This window comes from Asparagus officinalis, chromosome 10 (assembly GCF_001876935.1).
Source record: "Asparagus officinalis chromosome 10, Aspof.V1, whole genome shotgun sequence".
NCBI classification, from domain to species: Eukaryota; Viridiplantae; Streptophyta; class Magnoliopsida; order Asparagales; family Asparagaceae; genus Asparagus; species Asparagus officinalis.
The window spans coordinates 59,332,297-59,343,136 of record NC_033803.1 but is presented as its reverse complement, the minus strand read 5'-3'; the positions used below and the strand labels follow the sequence as shown (position 1 = coordinate 59,343,136).

The window sequence follows — 10,840 nt, the reverse complement described above, 5'->3', positions numbered from 1 at the left end:
TTTCAACCCCCCGACCCCCCCAACAAAAAGCTCGGTACATTCTCCGAAAACCTTCTGGATTTATTACCTAGAAGGGCCCTGACAATGTTAATGGGTAGATTAACACAACCTGGGGATTTTACAGGGAAATTATGTGAGTTTAAAAGGGTTTTATGAGACGCCCGCAAATTTTAGAGGGCTTTAGGGAAATCAAACGAAAAGTTTGGGAGGATTTCATGGAAAACTACCCAAAGTTTAGAGGATTTTGTGAAGTTTACCCTTATATTATCGTCTAAACTGTGGTGGTCCCCATATTTGCCTTTTAACTGCTGGATCAAATAAGAAGCCTGCTACGTTCTCCGTCAGATTTAACCCTATATCTAACTCGGAACTCAAAAGAGGGAATGACTCTTACTTTTGTCGTTAATGCGTCTGATTAGAGTGTAGTCAGTTTGCGCTTACTCTTACTTTTTCCTAGCCCAAGCCCATTAAGGCATGACCGCCAATTTCCTTCCTTTGTCCCAATGAGGCCCAGTAGGAACCCTCGCTCGCATAATTCATCATTTGATCATAGGTCGAAGCAAGAGGAGCTGATGAATTCGTTTGCGTAACTTAAACGGTAACGTTATTGTGTCCCCTTTTTACTTTATTTTTTTTACATTTTACTTAAAAATATTGAAAGATGAAATCACCTCTGTAATCTCTAAGGAATATATTATGACAACTAATATATGTACTAGCAAGTAATATATTAATTGCAGAAACATCCATGCTTATTGCACTCTGTTGATAATAACACACATTTTGTATCTTAAAAAAAAGGCCGCCTTTTATATTTACTGAATTAATTTATTCTCATGATAATTGCTAATGTTAACAACAAGGACCCCAAGGTATGTCGATAGCTAGCTATGAGAAACATCCATTTCTAGATCTAATTCATGGAGCAATCAGCAAAAATTATCATGCATGCCTAATGGTCTACATTTCCACTGCATTATTATCTACAAATTGTAACTAGCCATGTTTTTCATTTCCCAGTACTTAAATAATCATTCATAACAATTTTCTTTTTCAGTCAAATCCTCAACAATCACATATGGAATAAAATTAATAAGGAAGAAAAAGTCTATAGAAGAACTTGACAACTGTAGTCCAGCTAGCTGCTTTGGATGTCAATGTTCTCGTTTCCTTGTATGATTTCTTTCTACTACAAAGTGACAGGAGCCGACAACTTACAGCTGTAACAAGATGATGCTCATTTGAACGTATTAACTGTATTAATATGAATATCATAAATTTCACCTATTATTTCACATTTCTTTCTAGGGGGTGAAAAAAAACTGAACTCATAGGGCAAACTGGTGATATTTCAGCGCAAGGATCAGCATCAAACCTGAAGAAAACTTTAGAGATACAAGAAAAATCACCATAAAGTTGTGATGCCACGACAAAAACTGCTCCAAAACAGGGAACAGACCAATACAGGGAACTGTGAGACATAACTGAGGCCCATGCGTACACTCCTTTCTCCATTTAACATTATTCTGTCATAGATACGACTGAAATGGTAATCACCTGAGCTTGAATAAGGAAATTCTGGCTTCATTTCTAATATTTCTGAAGTTAAACACAAGCAAGAACAATGCGTAAAAAGAGCAATCACGTAAAATCAGAATTAATTAGCAACCAGCTTGACGAAAAACACAAGCAATTCCTACTCCCAGAGAGCCTAGCTGCATAAAAAATATATACTCATCGACCTACTGGTATAATCGCCCAAATTCCCAAAAATTCACGCAGCCGATCAGATCCTATCAGCTTCAGGCAACCACTGTATAAAAAAGGAAAACTGAAACTTTATACCCCCAATATACACAACGCAACGGACTTAAGAACATTATTTTTTCTATAATGTTATATGTACCACAGCAGTTTCTATATACAATAGCTTATGCATATGGGGTCTTTCACGGTATACATTTTCCCTTATGCATTTCACTTTAACCCTCCTTCCAATATCTATAAATATATAACTTCATTATGAACACATATACTACCTCTTTATGCCATCTCTTTTCTCAGATCAACGACGATAACGCTGATATTGTCTTCACTGTTCCTCGCGAGTGCAAGCCTAGTAAGCAAAGCAGCTGCAAGATCGCACTGAGACTGAGAAGGATATTCCTTCTTTTTCTCCTTTGCACTGTCGCTACTCCCTTCTATTGCTTTACCCTTGCCTTTGTCCTTGTTGTGTTCTTCATCGCCGTCTGGGTCTCCGTCCTGAAGAACACGAAGAGCTAAATTGCACGCCGTCGCATTGGACATAACATCCCACAGCCCGTCACTGGCGATCACCAAACATTCATCTTTCGGGTTTCTGTCCATGATGCGGATCTCAGGTTCAGAAATCACGACCGGTTTGAGAGACATGTCTCCTGTAAAAAGGTAGAAGTAGCGATGAAAGTTTTTTTTGTTGTTAAATATAAGTATATGAAAAAGGAAATGCATAAATGTTAAATTTCTGCACAGAGATTGCATAAATATAACGTCATGAATTTGCCAAACACTGTTCTGATAAAAAGTAGTTAAGGTTAAATTTCACAAAAAAACCCCAAAAAAACTTTAGGACATTTCCCACAACCAGCAACAACACACACACCCCATCCCCGCATGCCCCCCCACCCACCCAAAAAAAAAAAAACAAACAAACAAATCTCTGTTTATTCTAGTAAACCCCAAAACTTTTCCTAGCTTCTAATATAAGCGACTCGTTGTACTATGAGGTATCGGACATGTGAGCCATCTTTGAATTTTGTGTTCTCAACAATAGTTGCAAAGCTCCTATGCAATCGTATCGGTCTGGTCTAGACCATATGTTGAGGGGGGCAAAAAAAACTTTATCTAGATTAAAGGCCTCCCTGGCAACTAAAACATGTATTGGTTTGGAGGAACAAAACCAACTCCGGGCTTTGGTGTGAAAAACAACTAGACTCAACTTAAATTAGCTATTTGCTAGGCCAATTTTTGGCCTTAATATAGTTTAGTTCTGGACCAAGGAGAGGTGGTCTAGAATTAAACTGGTTTAGGCTAAAACTGAGGGTTGCCAAACTGACACTATTGTTCATCAAAAGACGACAAAAAGTGAAATTTCCTGGCAAACTAAAGGATAACACTTCGAAGACCTACACAGCGAAGAAACTCAAATTTGAAAAATGCAAGTGCAATAACTCACCAAAGGCTTTAAAGAGCTATCTGTTGTGCGCAGCGAAAATTTCGGCAGCACCTCTGGTGCACAACAAGAGAGTAGATCTTAACTAAATCCATGTTTTACAAAGGAAACAAGAACCGAAAGTGATATATCTCAACAAAGTGGGATATACACTCTTCCTCTCATCAGTTCTAGGACTGACTTGTCGAGGGAACCTAAACAAGCTATTACAAATCACAGCAAGATAACGAACTTTACGTGGTTCGACAAGTTGCATACGTCCACGAGACAAGGAGGGGGGAGATCTACTATTAGATAGAGAATACAAATAAGGTTTACAATCATACAAATTAAACTCTCAAACAAGCTCTCAAATCTCACATAAATATCTCCCTCAAAAGGATGCTCAAACTCTAAAAACAGCTGCACAAAACTCCTCTTCAAAACAGCAGCTATCCTCTGCGTTTTCACCAAACCCAGCCACAAAACCTTCTGCGATTTTCCCCTGCCTTGCACCAAACCCAAGAAAAAAAATCTGCGTTGGTATTTATAGGAAAAGAAAACGCATTTCGTGAACGCGTTAGTTGAAGATTTGGTGTGGCCCCCAGCCGCCAAAACACGTCTCGTGACGCGTCCCCGTGATGAAAACACGTGGGGGAGATTGTGTGCTCGTGGGTGTGGCCCCCACGCCCCCACTCATTCACACTATCCGCATTTGGCCAAGCAGAGTGACAAATGAAGAAGGGCAATGACAAAAAGGATCCTAGGCTTGAAGCAAATCAGAATGAGTTAGCGCCAGAGTGCAAAGTTTCTAATGTAGCCGGTTAAATTGAAAGAACAAGTAACAGACAACTTCAAAGGACTAAACTCTTCAAAGTTTGCATAACTTAAAAAATGAGTTTGACTTGCAATACAACAAGCTACTGTTGAGGTTCAGTTTAACTTTGGACTTGTACTAAAGATTAGCATCAACTCATAGTCGTTGCAAACCTCTTAAATATCAATACTTAGCCATAAATGCCTTAAATCTCTATCACTTTGAACAGCCTCGTTGCAAACCTCTTAAATATCAATACTTAGCCATAAATGCCTTAAATCTCTATCACTTTGAACAGCCAGTTAGAACCGACTATAAGGAGTCATGTGTTAAGTGAGGAATGTGCGTCGTAAGAAAAAAGCCAATAAGTGTGTGATGAAAAGTAAAATAAAGGAAACGTGGGGTGTTGCTGTAAAGGAAAAATAATAAAATGTTTATTACCCTACCTCATTAGTTCCGCTCCAATCATACCACACTAAATAGTAAATCGAATTAGATATGTCGCCCCTCACAGTGAGATCAACATGCTAAATAACGGTCGAAGAATGTACACACCAACTTAATTTTATATAAAACACATGTAGCTCCTTACTTGTCTAGAAAACTTTTAGAAGTCTTTCAGTCCACCGTCAATAATATTTCTTTTGATCCACTTATATGTGCTCAAATAGTTTTGGCAACTATCCTCATTCGACATTCTTAAATTTAGTTCCTCTAACCATTAGACCAAAACTCCAAAGTTATGGTGAGAATCAAGGATTATAGTTTTATATTAATTATAACATGCCCCCGCAGGTCGAGCGTCCTTTTTTATGGGTCGAAACCTGGACTCACGTAGCTGTGTTAATTTTTAGAAAATCTGTATTTAATTCGTGGTCGGTGGGATTTGAACCTGGGTTGCTCTGATACCATCTTAAATTTAGTTTCTCTAACCATTACACCAAAACTTCGAAGTTATGCTGAGGATCAAGGATTATAGTTTTATATTAATTATAACAGACATCATCCCTAATCATCTTTTTATAGTGACCAGTTCTCATGTGAACTTGAAGAATGGATAGGTGTATTGTTGGCTAATGGTTGGTGAAGCAGTACTATATCTAATCTCATGCACACACACTAAAATAAAAGAGGAAAATTCAAATTTGATTTTGCTTCTTCATATTTAAGATCTAACAATTATCAAATTAAGCTTGAAGATGACAAATTGTGTTATACCCTCGCCACTACTTTGGAGTTGTGGGGTAGATGCAAGGACCATGTACATGGTATCTAGCAACCATGGTTCGAATTTACTGTCCACAAATTCCAAAACAGATTTTAAAAAAGACATGGCTTTGCGAGTCCAGGTTTCTGACCGTGAAAGGGCCCACAAATTCCAAAACAGATTTTAAAAAAGACATGGCTTTGCGAGTCCAGGTTTCTGACCGTGAAAGGGCCCTTAACTTGCAGGAGGCATGTTAGACTATAAAATTATAATCTACAAACCTTACTACCTGAGCCTCACAATAGCTCTTGAACTCCTTGTATGTCTTCTTGATCGGATCTTAAGGCCTTGATTTTGTACCTTTTGTTTTTCGACAAACATCTTGAGCTTCTTGAAAGGTTAGAAAACTTTAAATCTTTTCACTTAAGAAATACACCTAAATCTTTCTACTAGAAGTATCTATAAAAATGTAGACCTGGTCGAGCGACAGTGTGACAATATAGTGTTGGCTCGAACTATAGAGTGATGGTGGCGCCGCAGTATGGATCTGGTCTAGTGATTCTATTGATCTGGTCTAGTGATGGTGCAACGGTGCAGTGTTGACTCAAACAGTCGAGTGGTGGTGGCGCTAGCTCGACTGGGCGGTGGCTAGCGGTGGATGAGCGTTGTTCGCGGGAAAAATTGTGTTCTTCATTGATTTCATTGTACACTCTTTAGTAATAGTTTATCGATTACAAAGATCCGGTCTTTTTATAAGATCCGGTTACAACGAGATCAAAAGAAAAAGAAAAAGTTACAATCTTCCTTGTTTGTCGAACGAATCACGAGCTCCTGTTTTGCGGTCACTCGCTTGTGGGTTCTTCGCCTGCGCCGGGGTTTATCCGTGGACCACCGCGCGATCTAGATCTGGTCGGATCTACGCAGTATGACGGGTATTATTTCGCCAAGGAAATAATAGCCGAGGGTACTATTTTGCCAAGGAAATAGTAGCCTTTAGATCTCGGGATCAAAGGCCAAGCTTTGATCCGGAGGATGACTACGTAGATCTGAGATCCGGTTCCTCTCGAACTCTTGCCTTATTTGGCGTTGACGATCGCCGAGCACCGGATCTGGAAGAGCAAGTGCTTAAAGTCCCAAAGCCTCAATCTTTCTAAGTTCCGAGCCTTGAATCCGGCAGAGCTTCGGCTCCAAAAGTTCCAACCTCTCAACAAATGAACACTCAAGGGCCTATTTATAGGCTCTCAGATCTGTGCCCGGGCACAGATCTGGCCGGCCACCTAGCCACCTATAGGTGGCTCGGTCATGGCAGCCGGCACCGTAGTTGGGGCTCGGTTTGGCCGAGTCGCCGCCTAGATGTTGTGGTTTTTACCATTTTTTCCGGTCTCGTGGTTGATTTGGAACTCTGACTTGTTGATCTGAATCGCTGATTTGGCAGTAAACGCGCACTCGGTGTTTGATCAAATCCGCTTCTATGGGTGGACGACTCGAGTTGACTTGCACCGAACTGTTAGCGTTGGATCCGCGATGCGAATGGATGTATTCTAGTTATTGTTGCGTGCGGTTTCGTTAGCGCCGGGTCGGCCGTAATTAATCCGCTTCGTTGCATGTCACTGTTGGCTGTGTGGACTGACGCTGCCGTTTGGATACGTCGCCCGATTGGTTCGTTCGGTTGTGCGCGAGCTTGTGGCTAAGGACCTATAAGCAATTTTATACCGCCTACAGGATACCTCCTCCAAAGTATTTCAGGGCTCGTTCTTTTATAGAGAGTCTGGAATACTTTGGATATGATTGTCGCCATTCTTTGATGGTACGGGACGGATATTTAGAGTGCTTCCCATTCTTTGGGTTGCTTCAGTCCGCCAGCAGTTACGGGTGGCTTTGTCGAATGTCTGTAAGTGGTTCCCGGGCTGCATTTATTGGTCTGACCGTTCTGTCGTAAGTTTTGAATTTGGAAGGTGATTCTAATTTTCTGATCTTTAGCTCGAGTTTGACATCCGTCGTCGCCGTTGAATCTCGTTACATTATTAAACGCGTTGTCCGGGCGAGTTCCAAGAGCTGGAGTATAAGGGCACAATTTAAGCTCTTAAGGAGTATTGAGGAGCGTGGCGGATACTGGCGAGTCACAGACTAATCTACCTACGGAGTTGATACATCTATGGTCGTATTTATAGAATTTTTGGGCAACCAATCTCAGCCATTCGCGCAACCAGGATGGTGTTGAATGAGCTTTAACCGCGACTAGCCGTTGAGTCGGGCTAGCATGCGGATTGTCAAGTCCGTTCGCATTGACGGTTACAGCTAAGAGTTAACACCTTTTAGTGGGCTGACGATCTTGAATACGTAAGACTATCGTCTTTCTCAACTGTGAAAAGACTAAAGCACCAACGTGTATGAGACGTTGACTAGGATTTTTGGCTATCCTCAGCTTCACGGATTGTGACGTGCCTCTTAAACCGACGTACCTGTTTGAATCGGGAGGCTTACATGCGGATTGTTTTAATCCGTTTTCCGCATGTGACGTTGTGCTAAGAGAGTTTAACGCTCTTAGCGCTACGATTATTGAATACGTAGACTTCGTCTTTCTCCTGTGAAAAGCAACTAAACAGCAACGTGATGAGAACGTTGAGCTTAGGATTTTTGGCTCACCCCCAGCCTTCAACACGGATTTGATTACCGCCTTGTACCAGATTCTACCGTTTGAAGTCGGGCTAAAGCATGCGGATTTATCTAAATCCCGTTCCGCATTGGTAACGTGTGCTAAGCAGAGTGAATTGCTCTAAGACCTGTTGGGCCTAACGACTTCGAAATACGTAGAGCTGTCGCCATTATCACGGGACTAGGCTCCCGGCGACAACCGTGTTAGGTGTCTGACTTTGAGATTTTTGGTAATCCCGCCAGTCCTTCAACGGATTTTGACTTAGCCTTTATCGACTACCGTTTTGAGTCGGCTATGCATGCGGATTGCTTTGATAAGTCTGTTCGCGCATGGTTGAACGGTTGCGCTTGCAGAGATTAGAATACCTCTGAGACTTGTTGCTATGACTTCGAATACATAGAGCTGTCGCGCATTATTATGGGAATAGAACTACCGCAGCAATGTGTGTTAGATACTGACTTATCCCTACTTATAGGCTTCGGGGATATAAATACCTCAGAATCGAACTCTGGTGTCTTGCTTTAACGAAATAAGAGAGGACTGGTAAAACGGCGAGCTGCATGGAGGGTCGGTAGCTGTTAGGCGTCTGGATTACGTATTCTTAGGATTACAGGATGAAATTCCCACGCGTGTTAAGGAATGGATATACTGGTGATTGTATTAATAACAATCGCTTTGCCACAGAGCAAGGAGTAGTGTGGAATAATGTGAACGAGTGGTGTTCTTTTTCTAAACGGTTCAGACTGAATATAGGAATATGGGGCTCAGCTGTGGCGGGTTAGGCGCAGAGCGTTATCAAACTCGCGCTAGGCTTAGGTTCGGATAGAATACCCGACCCAGAGAGTAAACGCTCGGGGAGGTCTTTTTTGTACGAAGAAAGACTAAACGCTACCTGCGTGTTAGCGGGCAGACGTATTCCTCTAGCTATAGTTTCAGCGGAATAAGAGAAGAATGAGGGCGGAGGTGAGCCAGTCACGTGAAAGCAATAGAGGTCGGAATGTCGTGTGTATTGGTAAGGTTTATGCAGGGAAGAAGACTACAACGGAGGCTAGCGCGGCGGCAGCGTTGTGCGTGATTTAGGGCCGGCAGATTAACCCTGCTTAGGAATCGGGATGAACTTCCTAGGATGCATTCCTAGATAACCGAGAAATTCTTGAGAGAAAGGTTGGTGTCTTCTCTTGGAGGAGCAAAGACGACCCTAAATAGGGAGAGGAGAGAAAATTTTTCTATTCTATCCTGCGCCGACAGATGAGAAGAAGAATTTTATATTCTAATCTGTCAGCTGGATAAGCTATGTAAGAGTTCGAGGTTGGGATCTGCCAGGCCACCCAAAGAATGCCGGGAAGAGTGAAACTAAGAGTGGGATCTCCACTGTGTCTCCGAGAATTCGAAAAGAGTCAGATAATCATAAACTGATGGAGCGGAGGTTTGATTACCATAAAAGATCGAATTTCTCGTTTTGCGCGAGTAAATTGGTTTTGGTCGCTAACTGTAGAAGGTTTGACGAAGCAGGGAGTTTGAAATGACCCTACCTGTAGGTAAGGTTTGATCACACTTCACTCTCTGGAAAGTGGACTCTCGGTTCATTGGATGAAATCGAAGGCGGGTTTTGTTTTGGTCTTAACTGTAGCAAGGTTTGAACCTCTGAGATGTTATACGGGATATTATGTATCACAGACTCTCACGAATACACAGGAGGCGTTTGAGGTGCAGAGAGACGCGTGAGAAATTGCATGGGAGTTTCTTATTCAATCAGCCGCATGTGGCTGTGGTGACCGAGGAGTTATGCCTTAAGGAATTATAGCACTAATAAGCGGCGAGAGTAGGGATTTCTTTTGGGACCTTGCTCGTTACATAATATACACAGAGTGGAGCCTCCAGCTTCCTTTGCAAACCCGGTTATAAGAGAGAGGGCGGGTCTGTATTGGTACTCGGTTGGGTGTTCGGGTTTATCTTTACGGATTATGATTCTCTAAGACTTCCCGTATACATAAATCGTACAACCCCAGCTTGCCTCTGCTAAACTGGGTTCGGACATTATTGACCTCAGTGTATCCTGTACCGGGGTTATGCTTAAGAATAATTAACGTAATATTTCGGCAGGACTATCCGTCAAAACGTGGGAAATTAGTTTTTAGATCTGCATATAGCCTATTGGAGTATGCCAGGGAGCAGTTTAACCGCTGCTTGTGCACCTGTTGGAGGAATTTGAGAAGCAGTTTATACTGGCTTATACTCGTCGGAGTCTTGGTCGTTCTCAATTGGATCTTACCTGTAAGCGTATAACGCCGGCTTTGCAACGCAAGGTCTGAAAATGCTATCTATTGAGAGTAAAGAAATCTAGGCTGATGCAGGACCCTCCTGATGGTATGGCACAGTACTTGGATCCGATCGTGTTGTCAGTTTTCGCTTCCTGAGTTGTGATAGGATGTAGCTTTGATTTGTTGACTTTTTGAGAGGAGGGATTCGAGATATGGCTGAACGTCTTGCGCGCTTGAATAGAGTACTCTTTTTGGAGTCTGGACGCCGAAGTCTTTTGCTGCGGTTCGGGATTGCTGGTGTCTGATGTTTTGATTGAGGCACCCACCAAGTAGCGTGCCAGGTGCGTTTGCCCCGTTGCTCGGACCGAAGGGCGAAGGTTGTGGGTCGATGTGGTCAGCCGGGAGTTAACCGATCGGGTCGGGGTTGCCTCTCGGGCCTCTCCTATCTGAGGAACGGTTACGACTCTTGTTCACACCGCGCAGCAACTTCAAGTCTTTCCAGGTGTCAGACGTTGGCTGTTCCCGATTGGCTTTCCAACACATCCGAGGTGCGCAGGGTTGTTGTGGCAAAGTGCCTGGAGAATGAACTCTCGAGTGATGGGTCCTTACAGATTTGCATGGACGCCGGATGTGGTGCTGTTCCAGAAAAGGTGAAACAAAGAGGGGATCTCCACTAGGGCAAGTAGACGACCGAGGAATAAAAGATTCA

At 42.5% G+C, this 10,840-nt stretch overlaps 1 protein-coding gene across 2 annotated transcripts; it reads right to left on the bottom strand.

Moving 5' to 3' along the window:
• Nucleotides 1,917–3,317, bottom strand: LOC109825800 (probable protein phosphatase 2C 37). Of its 2 annotated transcripts, none has more exons than XM_020392696.1 (2): nt 3,215–3,317; nt 1,917–2,417 (listed from the first exon to the last, which is right to left on the bottom strand). In XM_020392696.1, exon 2 carries the CDS (start codon nt 2,410–2,412, stop codon nt 2,044–2,046), a length of 369 nt encoding a protein of 122 aa, XP_020248285.1. In that variant the 5' UTR covers nt 2,413–2,417; nt 3,215–3,317; the 3' UTR covers nt 1,917–2,043. The 2 variants fall into 2 exon arrangements, with proteins under 2 accessions (XP_020248285.1, XP_020248284.1); XM_020392695.1 differs by lacking the exon at nt 3,215–3,317 and adding an exon at nt 2,775–3,074.